This window comes from Toxotes jaculatrix, chromosome 11 (assembly GCF_017976425.1).
Source record: "Toxotes jaculatrix isolate fToxJac2 chromosome 11, fToxJac2.pri, whole genome shotgun sequence".
Lineage (NCBI taxonomy): Eukaryota > Metazoa > Chordata > Actinopteri > Toxotidae > Toxotes > Toxotes jaculatrix.
This window is the reverse complement of record NC_054404.1, coordinates 1,336,838-1,356,461: the sequence shown is the minus strand read 5'-3', so window position 1 is coordinate 1,356,461 and position 19,624 is coordinate 1,336,838. Positions and strand designations below refer to the sequence as shown.

Genomic DNA, 19,624 nt, shown 5'->3' with positions numbered 1-19,624 from the left:
TCTGAACTCTGCGGGTTCCTCCTTTAATTTTATTCACACAGAAGAAGAGTAGGTTTTTTTTAGGCCTGTATTTTGACAGTTCTGTCTCATTTCAGGGTCCACCCTCTTCAGACTCACAGGTCATCATCCACATGCTCGGCCTTCAGCGGACACAGCCTGGGCTGCATGTTTATTATAGGCCCTCTGACCTTAAGGAAGCAGCCTGCCCTACATGTGGTGCAGATACCATGTTTTACATTGACGTACAGTACAGAAAATAACTGAAGCACTCAGTGGTTGAGTATAATAAATTAGGTTTAATTAAGTCTTTTACTTAATATCCAACCTTTCTGCATCAGGTAGGTCTAATAACTAAATCTGCTGCTTCTATTTAAATAAGTACAAACATAATTAAACAAAACAAGCCAGTGATCACAAAAAAGAAATCATTAAATTCTAATAATGGCACTTTATCTGACGCCTATACAGTAAAGCCTCTCTGACGCGTTGCCTTTCTCTGGGCTTTAAAAAGCAGCTGGATTTTAAAGTTCTCAAAGTCCTCCCGTTATTCCAAATCAGTCAACAGCAGACATTATGAAGGACAGGTGTCATCACAGCCAAACTGAATTCAGTGCTTTTATTTTGAAGGAAGGAACTTCCTCTTTAATTATGGCTGTCAGTCATGTCCTATCCATCCTGGTGCACTTGCCCAGGTATTAGTGCATCGCTCTCCAGCCCCTCCACTGAGGTGAACGGCGTGATCGTTTCCAAAGAGATCTCCGGGTCATCCTCGAACTGGACGGTGGCGGGAAGCAGCAGGAGTCTGTTGTGGTTCCGAGAACCGTTAGAGATGAGTGACTCCTCGTCAAACTGCGCGCTCATGTCCTCCAGGTGGTCCGACACGACGTTGATGGAGCGCGGATGTTGCTGCGGCTGCGCAGGGACCAGCGCCTCCTTGTGGAGCGTCGTGTCATGGTGGTAAGAAACAAGCTCGTTGCTGAAGTTCACAGCTTCCACCGCATTGTTGGAGCACATCCTGTTGCAACCCAGAATGGTGGCGAAGGCCCGGCGGAAGTCCGCGTTGAATGCGTAAATGACGGGGTTGAGGGACGAGTTGGCCCAGCCAAACCAGACGAAGACGGTGAAGGTGGTGTCGCTGACACAGGGCGGGTCGCAGAAGGGGACAGTGCAGTTGAGGACAAAGAACGGCAGCCAGCAAAAGACGAACACCCCCATGATGATAGAGAGCGTCTTCAGGACTTTGGTTTCCTTCTTGAATGACGACTTCAGTGAGGCTTCATCATTGGGCCTGTGCTGCTGCTGCTGGTTGCGGTTCATGCCGTGTCCTTGGTTCTGCGCCTGCTCCGCTGCCCGCTCCAGCGATGTGATCCGGCGGATCTGGGTCTGAGCAATGCGGTAGATCCGGGTGTAAGTGGCAATCATGATCACCACCGGGATGTAGAAGCTAATGAGGGATGAGGATATAGCGTAGGTTTTGTTTAAGTTGGCGACGCAGCTCTTGGCGACAGTGGCGCTGTGGTTGCTGCTGTTTGTGAAGTTCCTGCCGCTGGCCGCCATTGTTGCCACCGCCTCTTCAATTGCGTCCTCCTCCTCCTCCCCGGCCCGGTGCCAGTTGAGCTGCACTGGGATGAAGGAGATGAGGATCGACAGCGTCCACGCCACCCCGATCATGACGAACGCCACCTGGTGAGTCATTTTCCGCTCATACTTGAAGGGGCTGGCGATGGCCCAGTAGCGGTCCACACTGATGATGCACAGGTTGAGGATGGAGGCTGTGGAGCACATGATGTCAAAGGCGATCCAGACGCCACAGAACCGTCCAAAAAGCCACGTGCCCGTCACCTCCGTGATGGCTTCCCAGGGCATCACGAGCACGGCCACGAACAGGTCAGACACGGCCAGCGAGATGACGAAGAAGTTGGTGACTTTGGAGCGCAGGTGCCGGAACTTGACCACGGCGGCGCACACCAGCGTGTTCCCGAGCAGCGTGGACACGATGAGCAGGAAGAGGACGCAGCCGACGAGGACGCGCAGTCCGCCGCTCCCTCCGCCGATCCCGGCGTCCTCCTCCTCGTCCTCCTCTTCCGCGCCGCCCGTCCCGTCGAGCTCCGACAGAACTTGGGTGAAATTACTCCACGTCGTGTAGTTTCCCATTTCTGCCCACGGACGGTGCTTAAAGGCGGCAACAGGCAACTAATGTCCACACTGAAGACCGCCTCTGCGCTTTACAGCTGCTCCTGACACAGACCATCCTCTGATCTCTGAGTGAAGGATAAGAACAGGAAGGGAAAGGATGAGTTTAGTCAATAAAAATCCCGTTTGCTCTTCATCTGCACGCGTCTTTTAAAAACGTGATTCTCAATCCAAGCGCAAATCAATCCTCCGCCGACATTCATCACTTTTAATAATCAAGATTTAAAGAATAATAATAATAACTGAAACACTAATAAATCCTGTAAAAGTGAAGCACCTCCACAGGAGCAGATGTGTCCGTCCCGCTGTGACTCACCGCGGACTCCCCTCTCTGTGTGACGCGCTCAGACTCGCGCTCAGGTGGAAGCCGCTGCGGTTGGTTTACCTCCTCAGCACAGGTAATAGATTACTGTCACCGGTTCAGTGAACAGAGTTTCAAACAACCAGAACGAGTCCGCGTGGAAAGTGTGAGTCTGAGGAAATCCTGAGTGAATGTCCCAGGAGAAGAAGCTTCAGCAGCTGTGCGTTAAAGGACACATCCGCTGTCCTGCGTTTCTCTGAGACACAAAGACTCGACCAATTAAAAGAGAATAAGATGAAAATTAATATAAAGGGATTTAAAAAAATAATTTTAGATTTAGATCATGGAAGTGAATCTAAGATTTGATGCAGTTATTTACAAGGAATAAGGACAACATTAAAATAACAGACTGTTACTAACACCATTATTCGACGTTAGATATTTCAGGAGCTATTTAATGAGCTGATTTTCTCGATTAATCAATTAGTTGTTTGGTTTGTCGAACATCAGAAAATGGTGAAAAATTAACATTGAAGTGACTTCTTCAAATAAAGTTAAAAGCTTATAATGATATAAATATGCATTAATATTTTATTTATGTATTTATTATAAAATAATATTCAGTTGATCATAATCTGATTATTCACCCTGGAGAAAGAATCACATTTTGAGGATTTTTTGCTTGAGGTTTGAGCTTGAGTTTTAAGGTAATTGATTATCTAAATAATGGCTGATTAATTTCCTGCTGATTGACTGATTGAACCTGAGGTAAAACAGGAACCTGTCACAGAGTCTAATCAGAGGTGGCGTTTCCGTCCCGTCATCAGATTGTCATTGTCTCTCACGGATGAACACATAGCTCATTCCTGTGAGAAAGTCATGTAATCAATTAAAAAAACGTTTGATAAACACCAGGACTGTGCTGCTCATGCAGTGTGGAGCCATTAATGGACATTAAATGTGACGTTCCTGTGAACCAATAATAATTCTGTGGGTTGTTGTGAGGCCCTCTGCTGGTTTTAATCCAAACTGCTGAGACTGCAGAAGACAGAGAGACAAACCACCTGTGAGATAAAGTTCTTTATGGGAGGAGCAGACAATATGTCCTACATCTGTCTCATGTGAAAGTCTGATCAGAGTGAGTCTCTTCATTTGAGGGACAGAAAACTAGAATCTGCATTAGTGGCTCAGTGATTTAGCAGCAAGTAGAAATTTCTCTTTTCTCATTTCAGATGTTTTCCACAGGACGAGCCGAGTTTGACAGGTGGATACAGGTGTGTGATGAAGGAACGCTTTTACACAGCAGCTTTCTGGGTGGGGCGGTTTAATTTCAAAATGAATTAAAGAATCTTTCCTCTCATGTTCACAGAGTGGCCTCACACTTCACACATTATTTATTTATTTATTTTTTAAGTCATTCAGTCAGTTCACTCTGGGAAGCAGAGGCCTTCGTTTTAATATTTCCCAAAATATACATGCATACATATTTATACATCAAACACTGACCCTGGCTTTGGCTTCAGTTCTATACAAAGGGACCATATATGTTTAACTACAGAGGAGTTTGCAGTTAATTTTTCACAGCTTGTTCTGAGCTGAACATCCTGATGGTTCACCTTCATCTGATTTTCTGTGTCTGTGATTCACACAGACTTAGTCCCAGAAAGTCAATAAGAGCTGATGGATTTCATTAATGTTCAGTGCAGGTTCAGTACATAAATATGGAGCAAAAGTAAAGTTACATCAACTGAAAGTCTGGACTTAAAGGCCTCGTTAAACCCAAAGACATTAACTTTCATAACAGCTGAGGTAATGTTGAATTTGAGAGCAGACATTTTGATTTGTTACATCAAGCAAAGCACAGGTGCAACCACCAGATGGCGCCACCTGTCTGCTGCTGTGTCTTGGTGCTTTTTGCTGCTGTTCCTGTGGTTTTGATCCTCTGAGCTGCTGATAGCTGTTGTGTGCAGTGGTTGACAGGTCTCTGTGGTGCTTTTAGACTCAGGTGCTGCTGTTGGTTCAAAAACTGGGAATGAAATTTCCTTTTCTGTTGACACTGGAGTTGAAGAGTCCACAGCAGATCCACACAGACACAAACACTACAGCACACAATACAGAATATCAGAGGAAACCATCAAAGAGAGTCTGAGGTGCAGGTCACATGTAGGTGTGTATGTATGGAGTTTTTTTCCTGATCGGTTTTAATGAAAGTTAGCCCGGCCTCTGTGTGCTAAGCAAAAATGAATGAATGAATGCTGGAATGAGTTTGTTTGGAAGATATGAAGATGTTAACAGTCTTCTTCACAGGCTCTGGACCGGCAGCCTGCTGAGTAAACATCCCAGTTACATTATTCCTCCTGTGGGATCAGAACGTTGATAACAACGCTGCCCTCAAGCCTTGAAATCAATCTGTCCTCAAACGAACCCCGGAAACATGCATACGTGCTCGTCTGCCGGCAGATCAGAGGCATTTCAGCACCTTCACTTACCCTGTTTGTGGGGAGTTGTGAAGTGATGATCAGGTCAGGCTCAGTGTGTGTGTGTGTGTGTGTGTTCGTGTGTTTGTTCTCCTACACTCTGTCACACAAATAGAAATGTGTGTCTGTCTGCGTATCATATTCATTCATCGTAATTTACTGCCCCCTTGTGGCCAGAGTAGGCTGTTGTCTCTGGAGGCTAGGTGAACTAGCGGCTGTCGGCGTGACCGTGTCCTGTTAACAAGGGCTGGGTTTGTCATGCTGAGAGGCGAGTAGCAGTTTTTGGACGCTTGTGCATTGTGGGTAATCTTTGATGAGTGGTAAGCTATAGCTAGCTACAGACGTGTGCTTGTGGAGCTGCCCTTGCCTCAGACTCCACTGTTCTGAGATCAGTTATATTATCGCACGCATTATTCCACGCATGTTCGTGGACTTCAGCAGTCTCTAGGAAGCAAGTAAATTACGCTGATTTAAATTGTCTCCCTAATGTCTCTGGTCAGCACGTGTGAAGACGAGGAGTTGGGTGAATTGTGGAGCCGAGGGTTGATTCTTCGGATCTGTAGAAGTCGCTGTACGACACTGATTCACTGTTTACTGTTTTTGAGTTCGCATTTTTCAGTGTGTGCTTGCACGAGTGTGTTTTTGAGGTTACGTTTGTGTGTGTATCTCTGTGTGTGTGTGTCAGATGGTGTACCAACATTATTTAAGTCTTTGTGGTTGCTACTGTGCACTTTGTTTTTACATGAGCTCATTTAATGTGTGTGTGTGTGTGTTGGCGTGCACTTTGCCGCGAGCTGGAGGCAGAGTCATCTCTGACGCAGGCAGGCTGATCGGGCTGGACCGCAGCCCGACTCCTCCTCGCCTGTAATTATGCCCGGTGGCAGATCTGGCGGCGGCTGACGGTTCGACACCGAGGTGAAGAGTTGAAGCTCTGACTGCTCTGAGCGTGTCTTTGAATTTGTGCAGTTTGCATCTTTGCATGTCTGCGTGTGTGTGTGTGTGTACGTGCTGTCATCTGTGTGTTTCCAGGTTGTGTTCGGATGCACGTGGATAATTACAGTGTGATTTTAAGAAGCAAAACAACCGTTTCCATGTTGATAATTTGACTAAATCAACTGTCAAGACATTTTTCTGGTTCCTTCAACAATCCAGTGTGTACCTGCTGTTAAATCAAAGGCCTGAATGTGTGTGTGCATGTCTGTGTCGTTTGTGTGTGTGTGTTTGTGTGGTGAAGTTGAACTTGCATGAACCTGTAGGTCATGCAGTGAACTCGACAGTGCGGCTTCATCTAAAGCGGATCGTCTCTGCCTGTCGGAGGCGTCTCACTAACATAAACAAAGTGTCGTAGCTCGCAGGGCGCGGCTCACCTGAGCGCTCACCTGCGAGCTCGTCTGGATAATTAAAAAGAAGCAAAGGTTGGATTCAGAGTCTGTGTAAACTACACAGAGCTCAGAGGAAATGGATTACAGTGTAAACAGGTCCTCTGTTATCAGCCGTGTTGGCTCTGAGCAAATAAGGATAAACGATTATCTTCCTATTGTCAGTTAATTAGCTGTGAGATCATAGCTACAATCATTTCTCTGCAGGATTTTTTATTTTTCCAGTTGAAGCTTCAGAGAATTTAATCTTCTGAAAGCATGAAAATAAATTGGAGAGACAGACGGTGACAATAACAGTTTAATAATAGTTTTGAGTACGAGTTTGACCAGACTTTGTAAAGGAGTATTTGTACTTTGCTTTACAGAGAAAGACGGACTGAGACACAGATCTCGTCTTAAATCCTGCTTTTTGATAGGAAACACATCAGGGTCACACACACACACACACACACACACACACACACACACACACACACACAGTCTGCAGCCCCTGGCTGCTGAGAGAGGAGGAAGTGTGTGTGTGTGTGTTCATTAGTTTATCAGCTGCATGAGAGGGAAAGATGTTTGACAGTTGCTCTCTCGGCTTTGCTGAGCCTCTACGACCACAAGTTGTAATTACAGGTGGTCATTGGTGTCTTTGCTTTACTTTATCCAGAACTTTGTTCACACCTTGTTGCTTGAGGACTCACATACGACGGCATGTCTCAGCTGGGACGTCCAGAAAATGGTCTCAGTCTGACCTGGTCATTTTAGACAGCTGTTAACGTGAAAGCAACGCGTTGACTGGTTGCGTTCCGTTGCTTGGAAACTTTTGCTTTGTTTTTTTATACAGTCTCACTTTAAACCTTTCAGAATCTGAGACCGATACCTGAGACAGAGACAGAATGAGGGAGACAGACACATGCAGACAGAGAGAGAGCTGTCTGAGACTGGAGTCTTAACGGTGACGAGAGCTTTTAGGTCCGACAGCGACGCTGAGTGAACGTCTGAGCATCAGGAAGTCGAGGAAACCTCAGTCATAAATATTTACAGAAAGAAGAGACAGGAGCCGTGTTGGATGTGTGATTGTGTTTTTGTCACATGGAATAAAAAAAAAAGAGCAGAGGGTCAAAGAAAGTGCAATTGTGGCATTTAGCGTGTGTGTGTGTGTGTGTGTGTGTGTGTGTGTGTGTGTGTGTGAGTGTGTGTGTGTGTGAGTGTGTGTGTGTGTGTGTGTGTGTGTGAGTGTGAGTGTGAGTGTGAGTGTGTGTGTGTGTGAGTGTGAGTGTGAGTGTGAGTGTGTGTGTGTGTGTGTGTGTGAGTGTGAGTGTGTGTGTGAGTGTGTGTGTGTGTGTGTGTGTGTGTGTGTGAGAGAGTGTGTGTGTGTGTGTGTGTGTGTGTGTGTGTGTGTGTGTGTGAGAGAGAGTGTGTGTGTGTGTGTGTGTGTGTGTGTGTGTGTGTGTGTGTGTGTGTGTGTGTGTACTGACTGCATGAAATGGCAGTCTGTTCCCAGTCAGCTAGTGAGTGTGTGCATTCACAAAATGAGAGAAACTGAATGTGAGTTTCACTTTATTAATCCAGGTTCGTCTGCTGGAGTGTTTGTGCAGTTTGTGTTACTTCAGTAATCTCTGCATGTTGACGGGAGACACGAAGCTCCCGATGGTCAGACTGCCGCCCTGAGCGAAGAGCTTCTGAGGAGCACAGTGAATCCTGTTTTCACACAGCTGTTAGTGTGGGAGTCGAAGTAGAAAGCGAAAGGTGAGGATGGTTCAACTCGCATCATCTGTCACCTGTGTGCTGCTTTAGTATCTGCAAGCATTAGCTCTGTTAAAACACCGGGACAATGTCAGGAAGCAGTTAGCGCCTCTGTGCTAACGATCGCTGTAAGGGTTAAACTGACAGAGCCTCTCTCTCTCTCTCTCTCTCCCTCTCTCTCTCTCCCCCCCCCCTCTCTCTCTCTCTCTCTCTCTCCTCTCCCTCTAAAAGCTTCCAGCAGCTCTGAGAGGTTCAGAGCTTTCAGACCACTTGTTGCTAATAGAGGGATATTTACCCTAACGGGAACAGAGGGAGAGTGTAACCCCAGGTCACTGCACTCAGCAACAACACTGACACAAAGACACACAGACAGCCCGCTCTGCTTTTACAGCAGGGACAGACTGATGCACTGTAAAAAAATGTCAGTCTGAGCCGCTCGTGTGATCATGTTTAGCACAGGAAGGAGATTCAGAGCAGGTTAGATCTGTTTTCTAAAGTATTAACACAGATTTTTTTAAAAAACTGAATTTAAAATTTTCAGTTTTAGTTTTAAATCAAATCCTGCTGCAGCCAATCAGCTAATCAGCCAGTCAGCCAATCAGCGATGCCACAGCAGATGTTTCCCATCAGCTGCTGAGGCTAAAGCACCTGCACCTGCCGTGATATCACTGAGTGATGTGCTGAGAAAGCAACAGGACAGGGAGCAGCAGGCGAACCAGCTCAGAGACGAGGCTTTTTCTTTTCTTTTTTTTGTCTGTGTGATGAATATGTTTTTTAAAAAAAACCCAGAATGAATTAAATTTTCCTGGAAGCTTCATAAATTGAACAGTTTCTTCTCAGATCAAGTGTTGGATGTTTGTCTTTTTGCAGTTTTTTCACATCTCTACTTCAAGTAGAATAAAATCAAATAAAATTATTTTGCAAAAAGGCAAGTGGGCATAGTTGAATAATAAGAGTTGTTAAGACAAATGATGCTACTGTTACCACAGATCTGCTGTGGGATAAATGCAAATATCAGTTTTTGATGCTTAACTCGGTGAAACTGACCGTGGCCGTTCTTCACTCTGGTTCTGTTTTCATGACGAAAGAGAAACGAGTTTCTGTTCAGGTCCCTAAACAACAAACTGAAGGTTGTTTCGGGTTTTGTTGTTGTTGTTGTTGTTTTCATTTTGTTTTACAGATATCATTTAGTCATGGATTTGCTGAGATGGACGTTTTCTTCGCTGTTGGCTCAATATTAGCGGTGAAATGATGTGAACACTTCAGATGTGGTTTTACTGAGCTGTGCCTGTGGATCCACGTCCGCCTGTTCATAGTAACCTGAACTGGTTCTGTCTGAGTTAGAGAAGGTAAGAAATCTAAAAAAACGACAGAAAGGAAAACAGGATACAAGGACATTTGTGAATAAAATTTCCATTGAAACCCAGTAACTCGGTTGGTAGGCTGGTTTGCCAGGTCATGTCCTTTTCTGTGTCCATGTTGGTGCTTTGTTATCTGAAGAGACTGCTGAATTATGAAGGCCAATCATAACAATTTAAAGCCGGTGAAAGGAAGCTACTAAAACAGGACCAGGACCAGGCAGCGCTCTGCTGGACCGGGTTAAGTTCTGGGGGGCAGGGGGAGGACAGTGAGGGCAACAACAACACCTTATGTGAAAAATAAAACCGATAAAAAGCAGAACACTGATCGAGTCAAACGTCCTGTGTTGTCAGTTAAGCCCCAGCTTTGGGAAAACACCAGCAAATTAGCAGGAACAACACTCCGGCTGTGTTTGTTGTCATTCCGGAGTCAGTTATGCCTGGCGCTGCCTCGCTGTAACCCCGCCACGGTGACACCTATCTCTGTGTTAAACAAATACGGCGAGGTCCCGACCCCTCCGTGTTTGGATTCGCAGGCCGGGAGCCCAGACAGCCTCGCAGTGCTGCGACGTACGTATCAACACAAACCTCCATACAGGAATGCAGCCTCGGCCACGGACCCCACCGTGACCCGGCGTGTGTGTGTGTGAGTAGGAATACATACATATTCACTCATGAGTCTCACACAACACACAACACAAAGGCTGTTTCTACAAAGCCTTTCATTTTCTGAGCTTTATGATTGTGAATGTGTGTGTGCATGTGCATTATTGTCTTCTCTTGCATGTGTGCAAACCATCAGCAAACCATCCTTCCCTCATTTTCCAAAGCCTTTTAGTGTGTTATCTCTTTGTGTGTGTGTGTGTGTGTGTGTGTGTGTGTGTGTGTGTGTGTGTGTGTGTGTGTGTGTGTGTGTGTGTGAGCAGAGCCTGGGTCTTTGTTGTTGCTCTTCTAAACGCAGCTGATTGCTGCCATTAAACTCTTTGATTGGTGGAATTTTTTGACATACCGAACTAAACACACACACATACACACATTCACACATATTCCTACCTTACAAACGATGTGATGACTGTTACATTACACTGACCAACCAACTTTTTTACTGAGGTTCTTCTTTCATACTATAAGTGCAAAACTGCTTGTGTTTTTTTTTTTTTTCCTAAAATTGTTAGAGTCCTCAAATCTTCCATCTGGTGTTGGACTTTCACCAACACCAACCTGAAAACTGAAGAGCAGTCTCCTAACAAGGTTCAAACCCAGGTCCTCAAAGCTTCCAAGCACTCCTCTAATAGTCAGAGCTAGTTGTAGAAAGACACTTGGCCTATATTTGTCTTTGAGTGTACTGAGAGTTGAACCGCAGACTTCAGACTTCAAACAATTTGTAGCAGCAAGTGTTAAATTGAGACCAAAGTCTATCTCCCGGTTGTCTTTTGTTATTATTTTATTTTTTTATTACATATATGCTGACTGCATTGTAAATTAGCTTACAAACTGTTCCCATGATTACTTTGGAATAAATCTCTCTGACACTAATTTTGGTAACAAAATTCCAAAGGCAGTATCTTCATATTTTTAAGCGTGCATGTGATCATTACAGCTAGAACGTTTCTACAGTTCCATTCTCGGTTTTGACAGAAATCATTGACAGAAACCAGCTGGTGGTAGCCGTCACTGAGGTGATCGCCTGAGGTGTCGTCTGAGTCACAGGTTGGAACTGCTGGTTTTGTGCCTTTAGCTTCTGGTTTTCCTTTTCCAGTTGCTGGTTTTCCTTTTCCAGTTGCTGGTTTTCCTCTTTCAGTTGCTGGTTTTCCTTTTCCAGTTGCTGTTTTTTCTCTTCCAGTTGCTGGTTTTCCTCTTTCAGTTGCTGGTTTTCATTTTCCAGTTGCTGTTTTTTCTCTTCCAGTTGCTGGTTTTCCTCTTTCAGTTGCTGGTTTTCCTTTTCCAGTTGCTGTTTTTTCTCTTCCAGTTGCTGGTTTTCCTCTTTCAGTTGCTGGTTTTCCTTTTCCAGTTGCTGTTTTTTCTTTTCCAGTTGCTGTTTTTTCTCTTCCAGTTGCTGGTTTTCCTCTTTGAGTTGCTGGTTTTCCTTTTCCAGTTGCTGGTTTTCCTCTTTGAGTTGCTGGTTTTCCTCTTTGAGTTGCTGGTTTTCCTTTTCCAGTTGCTGGTTTTCCTCTTTCAGTTGCTGGTTTTCCTTTTCCAGTTGTTGGTTTTTCTTTTCCAGTTGCTGTTTTTTCTTTTCCAGTTGCTGTTGTTTCTCTTCCAGTTGCTGGTTTTCCTCTTTGAGTTGCTGGTTTTCCTTTTCCAGTTGCTGGTTTTCCTTTTCCAGTTGCTGGTTTTTCTCTTTCAGTTGCCGGTTTCCCTTTTTCAGTTGCCGGTTTTCTTCTTTCAGTTGCTGGTTTTCTTCTTTCAGCTGCTGGTTTTCTCCCCTCAGGTTTGTGATGATATTCTCTAAGCCAGCATATTCCTGTCTCAGTTTGTCGACCTCCTCTTTCAGGCTACTCAGATCCTTCTTCAGGTTTTCATTGACTTTGATGACATCCTCCGAACCTTTTATCTCCTTGCTCAGTTTGGTGGACATGGCACAGGTAACTAGAATGTAAAAACAGGAAGGTGGAAGGAGGAATTTGTTGCAAGTTTATCTGGGTCTCTGAGAGTGAGATGTTCGGACGTATATAAATCTCATATGATGTATATTTATTTATAGAAATTAGTTTTAGATTGCAATCTAAAGGAGGTAAAGAAAAGAGATCCAGTGAGATTTCAGGGTGTTGATAGGAATATGTTTGAACTATGGACAGAACCAGTTACTGCTGCTACTACTTAATGCACAGACATGAGATCGATGTCATCTTCACTTCTCGCTCTCAGAGAGAAAATAAATCGGTGCATTTTCCCTAAATGTTCAACTATTCTTTGCTTACGTGGCGTGAATGTTGGGTTTGTACTCACAGTGGATACGGAGGCCCGTGATTACCAACAAGATCCCCCAGCACACTGCTACTGGTAAAAAGAACTTAGGGATGGATGGGGTCTTCTTATCTGATGGGAACATAAGGCTTCATTTGAATCAAATTGCTGAATCAAATTAAGTCAGTACATTATGTTCATAACGTACCTGAAGTAGCTGGAATTTTATTCACGGTGCACACTGCTGAATTAACATAATCTCCTTCCTCTTCTTCAAGTTCCTCTGAAACAGAACAGATCAAACACAAAAATGCCTGAACTGAAATTTTAGATGTTTAAAAAGTATTTTCTTGTTTGTATTGAAGCAACAGCAACAGCGTCGTGCAATGTGGGAAAAAAAAACAATGACGACCCTTTGTCCGAGTAATTACACTTCTGTACGTTTACTGTGTATGCAACCAACCAGCCAGTACATTTCAAGAGAAACTTAATGTCACTTGGATTATGCATTTTAATCAACATAATAAGGAAAATATGTGCAGATTCACCAAATGCTGATTCAGAATATACCTGCAAAGTGCTCACTGAAAAAATGTTTTTCTTTATTTACAAAATCTCCCCCTGACAAGCAACGCACCATGAAGGTTTTCTGTTCAGTGAGGGGGTTAAAGCACATGGTTAAGGTTTGGGGACGAGCATGGTTGGAGGTATACATTAAAAAAAAGTCTGTGTTCACTGCATGAGACCCTGCGTGTTTCGATTTTCAGTGTTTAGCTACAACCATGATTTTTACCTCCTCAGTGTAAGTTGCCTAAACCTAACCAGATCATAGTCTCCTGCAGCCAGCATCCACCCCAAGCCGCACCTTTAGACCTCAGTCAGTACAACAACATTATCCAGCTGAAATATCACTTTTGAGAAACAGGGATGGATGAAAGGATGACAACGTCGTAAATGACTGAGTGGAATTAAATCTTACCTGCAGACATGTAAACATTGGGGTTGGAAGTCGACGCTCTGTATTCTGCCTTCATCTTGCACAAAGCAGACAGTACATCAGCAGTCTCAAATGAGGTCAGTGGGCTAATGTTTCATTCTCTTCCTCAGATGGGAGGTGGTCTGCTGTGTCTGATGGTAAATTGTACTTCTGCTTTTAGGTTGTGAGGTTGTGAGTTAAGCGTCAGCTGGGGCCTCGAGCATAACCTTCACGTACTGGGTGCAGCCTCAGTCTCTTCTGTTTTAAAAGGTCTTCAGTTCTGCCTTGAAACTGTGACAGTTTCTCGAGCTTTTCTTTTAATTACTTTTTTTCGTCAGTTACTGCCATGTTGGTGTGTCAATATCACCAGCCTCGGTCCTTTGAAGTTCCTCTGTGAAACACACTGCCTTAAACTTCCTTAGTAAATTTCCTTCTTGCCCCTTGGTTGGTGCACTGGTACTAACCCGCGGTTAGCAGATTATGTGTAACTAATTAGTGAGGTTGTAACTGAGTGAACACACCAAGACAGACAGACAGAGATAGTACATAACCAATCCTTGACCATTTGTCATAACCACTGTGTTTACCTGAACTACTTTTTTTTAAATAGTATTTGTTGTACTCCAGGTATCGCAGCTGTCACACTCCGAAACCTGAAATAAACTTATTAATGCATGCAATTAATATTTAACAATGCATATGCATGTACACTACCCTGCACAGATACATTAGAAAGATGAGATGGTGTGGTGTGTGTCCGTTGTCACATCCATCATAAATGAGCTGCAAACCTGTTTGCAATATGTTGCATAACACAAAAAAATGTCGGCAAAACAGCTTTGAACCATGTTGGAAAGGAGTGTGCTGAAACACAGACTGCTGCAAGACGCTCCTCCGAAACGCTGAAACACTTCCAGCGTACATCGAAACCACGATGAAGCTGGGGCACAACTGTAATGTGGCACAGCTGAATCCAGCGGACACAGGCGGTGAGAACGTGAACGCTTTGATTTGTTCCATCTCACAAGTGCAGCATAACCAAGAGAAGAGTCACAGAGCTGTCAGTCACAGCCTGGCCACGGCCACATAGACGTCCAGTCAGGCAGAATAAGTGAAAACACCTGTGTGGGTGAACCTTGCGTGTATAGGAGCTCTAACACAGATTCATGCACAGACAAACTTAAACACTTCCACACATACTGTGGAATCACTAATGCATGAGGACACAACAGCACAAACACACACGCTCTCACACAGAGGGCTTTAATGTGCCGTTGGCTGGGTGTGGTGCCCCGGCAGAGTTCATGAATTAACTGAACTCTTGAACTGTACTCTGGTATGTGGCAGACAGTCAGTCAGACAACCAGTCAGTCAAACTGCGCAGGCAAAATCTGTCTTAACAAGTCGGCTACTGAGTCCTAAAGTCTTATTTTAAAGGACGAAGAGTAAACATTTCAGCAGGCATCAGCTGATCTGCAGCATGAAAGAGTGAGAGTCCTCCGGCCCAGGACCAAGTCACTGACATGTGTCATTGGGTCGGTCCATCAGTCAGTCAGTTGTTCAGTATGTTATATAATCAATCAGTAAGACAACCAGTAAATCTTCACTGTCTCCCTTCATATATCTGTCCTGCTGCCACATCCCTTTCTTTTCTTTGTCCCTTCTCTTCTCCCAGAAGTCGTGTGAAGCCTGATAAAACGCGGCTTCAGAGACGCTTAGACCCTGCCCACGTTCACATCTCGGCAGTGTCGGAGAGTCTGTAGTAAGAATCAGGGACGAAGCAAGCCCAGAGTCCACTGTCAGAAAGGGTGTCTCAGATGCTGTTAGACAATTCAGGAAGCAGTTCTGTGGAGCACAGTGAGGCCTTCAGCTTCATGAAATAATGTCAAAAACACACTGTCTTTGTGGTTGAAATGAAAAAGTGTGTACCTACAGGTGAGGGTCAGTGAAGAAAGTGTGAATTGAACTGTTTAGCAGACAACACAGTCCATGTAAACATGTTCCAGCCGACTAAAAGCAGGCAAACATTTGCTTTATTGATCACTGCAGGAAAAAGGTCCAGGAGAATCCAGGAAGGTCAGAGGTCATGGTCAGCCTCAGGGGAGTCAGTCTTGGTCAAGGACACTGCAGCAGGGCAGACAGGGATTTGAACTTGTGACCCTGAGGCTGAAGGTTGAGACTCTGCACTCACATAAACATGAAGGTGAACTCCTAGTTGTCCAAAGTGAACGCAGGGCTTGTCTTCCTGCGTCTGGCCTTGTTTCTGTCTGTCTGCCTGTCTGTCTGTCTCCATGTCTGTCTCTCTGAACAACTCTGAACTCTGCAGGCGGTTTTTAGCTCCTCGAGGCTGACGGCTGGAATGCTGACATAACAGATGTTGTCTGACAAAGCCAATAATTATCTGCTGTACGGCTGTATGTCCGTACCCGCTCTTCCTCCTCCCCTCCTCCCTCTCCACATCCTCCTCCGCCTCCTCCTCATCTTCACCATGTACGTTTCCTCCAGCTGGTCAGCTGCGACTCCACACACACTTTACCCCTGCATGTGAAAACTACATTTATCTTTTACCTTATCTCCCAACTAAAGCTTTTTAATATTACCTCCAGAAAACACCACGTTCTCTCACTTCCCTTTGGTGGGATCGGATCCTACAGGTCCACACTGTCCCCAGCAGGGTCGAACGATCAGCTCCGATCAGCTTCGGTTCAGATCAGCTGTTTCAGGAGGATTTGTGAATAAAGTTTGCTGTGCCACTTTCTGATGTGACCAGACACTAGAGGGGCCGGCTGACTCCATCAGAAGTGCTGGTTGGATGGTTGAGTAGGACGGTTGAGGGTTTCTGCTTATCTCTGTAGTGCTTTCTGCATTTTGGCGTCTCCCTCCTCTCTATGATGGCCGGCTGTTCACTGCTCCTTTAAGTGAGACGACACGTTACTGATCGAGTATAAACCCCATTACCTGGAGCCACCCGAGCTTTACTGTCTTTGTTTTTACCGGAGTAAATCATGACCTGCTTGGTGTAAGCAAACCCTCACGGTGGTGTTAGTTTGTTGTACAAACATAACTGTGAGAAAATCAAGCATCTTTTAACATGGATATTTGCCTGTTTGATGTTCAGCAGACTCATCAGCGCCATTCGATGTCTCTCCTTCATTTTCCTGTGTTCACATTGTCATCAACCCGGAAAAAAAAATGTTCCCTCACAAGCTTGTTTCTCAAAAGCTTGTTATAAATAAACCTGACCTGACTTTGTTTGTTGAGGTGGGCGGATCGCTGTAACGCACCACTGGCCCGGGCCAGTTGGTTAATTTTTCTCTAAAGACCGCTCTTTTACCTCATTATAATAATTAAGTGCTCTCCCAATGACCTGAAACAGGCATTTAGAGAAATCATTATTGATGTGTATCTTTTGTTCTCAACCAGAACACAAACGACACGAGTCCATCGAGTTGAGGAGGTCAGGTACAGGCGATCTGCGAGGAGTTATATGACAAATGGAAAATGCTGCCAAATGATCCCTGACAACAAGACGAATCCGTCTCTGAACTGAAAAGGATTATTTCATGCTCCAGATCCACTCAGCTCTCTCTCTCTCTCTTTTTTTTTTAAACCAAACACCATATTTTGAATCTGAGTTTTGTTTTTGTTTTTTTTCCCAGTGAATATTAATCTTGACACTCTGCTGCACTAATGACCAGTTGATTGCTGCTGTGATTGGCAGCTGCTGCTGCAGATAAGACAAAATTACACCTCAGTGCCACAAGGTAGGCGAACATAAACAGGAAGATCCATAAAGAATATTGCTGCTTTCAGGTGACCCCCTGTTATGATCAGTCTCGTGGGGGCTGTTTTGGATTATCTTGGGCTTCCTTCTTCTTCCTTATTATCTTGGGTTTCTTGAGTATGTTCCGTTCTGTTTCCTGTTTAGATTGAAATCCTGTTTAGTAGGAACCCATTCCAGGTTTGGTAATTCCTGGTTTATGTTGTAGTTACGTTACTGTTGTTTTGCTTCTTGAGTGTTCAGTTCAGTATGTCCTGTTTTGATGGAAGTCTTGTTACTTGTGTTTCTGTTCCTGGTTTGGTTCTGCATTTCCTGTTTTATTTTGTAGTCCTGGTCCTTTTGTATTTGTTCTTAGTTCAGGTCCTGTCTTTGTCTTGATTCCTGCCTTTGCTGACTATCTGCCCCGCCCTTATGTGATTCACCTGTTGTCTATCACCCCTGTGTATGTGAGCCTCGTTGCTGCCCTGGCCCTTTGACGGTTCGTCTGTCCTCGTCCTGGAGTCTGGGTTCATCCATCGTCGTGTCCTTTTGGTTGAAAGTTGACGCTGAAAGGACACGTTTAGTTGGCTGCTGCATCAGATTAGGTGATCGTGGTGCCTTAAATTTCAGATGGGAATTATTTCTTTTCAGTGTCACTGAAGTCAACAACCATGTCGTCCAAAGCATCAGGACGTAGGCTGTAGATGGTGCCACGTTTGGCAAGAAAGAATCTGACGCGCTAGCCTCATCACCGCAGACACAGATTCACTTGTCTTACACTGTAAGCTAACGCGTGTACAAAATGGGATGTTTTCATACGGTGAACTTAAATGTAGAACTGTCAGGGTTAAATCTTGGGTTAAAACTGGATTAAAAGAGACAGAAAACTTTCAAAAGTGCAGCCATCAGCTAAATATTGGTTACACTGGATGGACCAGTTTAATCAAACAGAGACAGTGAGCATGTCAGGCAGAGTTTTTCTGCTGACTCAGGATGGATGAACTGCTGGTGATACTCCACAGCTGCCAGAATCTAACTTCAGTCCCTTCTTATTCCTGAAGTCACACAATGGAGCCCCAACGGTCGCTGAAACTGACTCAGCACATAAATGGCAACGTAAACTTTCAATTACAAGTACGAAAAAGAAAAACCACCAAGATTGCAGCGTTGTGGTTTTTCCTGTGACAGAAGAAGCGATTAAAATAAACTTAAAGAAAACACAAGTGGGAGGTAAAATATCTGGACTCACACACACCAGCTGACTGGCTGAGGAGCCGGTGCTGGCCACCGAGCTCTTTATCCAAGTCACCATCTGACCCCGTTTTCCCCCTCATTTTGCAAATCGGTGTCCTTATCATGCCCAAGACCAGCCTTTGAACCAGAAAACACACAAATAAGAGGAGGAGGAGGAGGGTGAGGAGGCAGAGAGGCTGAACTTGTGCAGTGGAAAGATTTTTATAGCTCAGAGGAAAAGAAAAAATAGATTTCATGGGACGGATAAAGAGACGCAGCAGATGTACAACATGAATCACAGCCTGTTTCAAAATGTTTTCTTTCCACTTCGCGCTTGTGCTCATCAGTCATTCACAAACTCTCACACCAAGAAATGCAGAGTGACAGTGAGCACATTTTCAAAGAAAAGCAACGCTAATGAATTTCAGTCGGAGTTATGTCTTCCAGTTTGATCTAATTTTGTCACACAAATGAAATCTGCCTTCACAGATTCACAAACGAGAGGAGAAAAAAAATCTTTTTGAACAGGACGATGAAAGGGCACCCTCTTCCCGGCCTCATCACTGTAATCTCAGGACCCCCCCTCTTTATCCATGACCTCGGTTTGACCCAGGGCAAAATGAATTGTGACAGAGGGTGATCAGCAAATGAATAAGGAGATAAAGAGAGGACTTGTTGGTAACTATGACTGTGACCACGTTTTTTTAGAGCATAACCACAGTCGTTCCTTAACATTAACCACGTGTTTATTACTGTAACCATGACGAGGCAGGTTCCTTTTAAAGTCGTCATTTTAATCGGAATGTTTCCTCAACCTCTCCCTAACCTTTCGGTTTTGTGCCTAAACCAAACCAAACGTTAACCACAGAGACGTCACCTCAAAAAACACATTTACTTTTCAACAGTGATGTGTGACGGTCAGAGAAGCCGTAGACACTGCGCGATGTGGACCACTTTTTATAAACTTCATGAGTTCTAATGACTGTTTCTTCGACTGTTTTACCTCCATGTGCAGTCTGTTAAAATTTTCTCCAGCTGTGTGCTCACTGCATTGTGGGACAACATTGATCATAAACAGAACTTCTTCTTCTTAGTGACATCTTTGAAAATAATTCATTTGTCCAGCGTGGACACACTGCAGCTCTCCAGACCTGCTGGGTATTAGTGGGGCACAGGTTCAGTCTTTGGCCTTGTCAGGTGGAAAACTCCAGCCAATAATGAGAGCAAGTGAGCCTGTTAGACAGCAGCAACAGTTAGATAGTGTTGCATTGTCTCGTGTTGTCTTGTGTTTTGTTGTGTTGTGTTG

General features: G+C 44.6%; 1 protein-coding gene across 1 annotated transcript; it reads right to left on the bottom strand.

Moving 5' to 3' along the window:
* Positions 1 to 666: 666 nt before the first annotated feature.
* On the bottom strand, positions 667 to 2,154 carry LOC121189711 (D(1)-like dopamine receptor). The gene has a single exon (XM_041050103.1). It carries the CDS (start codon positions 2,152 to 2,154, stop codon positions 667 to 669), a length of 1,488 nt encoding a protein of 495 aa, XP_040906037.1.
* Positions 2,155 to 19,624: the final 17,470 nt, after the last annotated feature.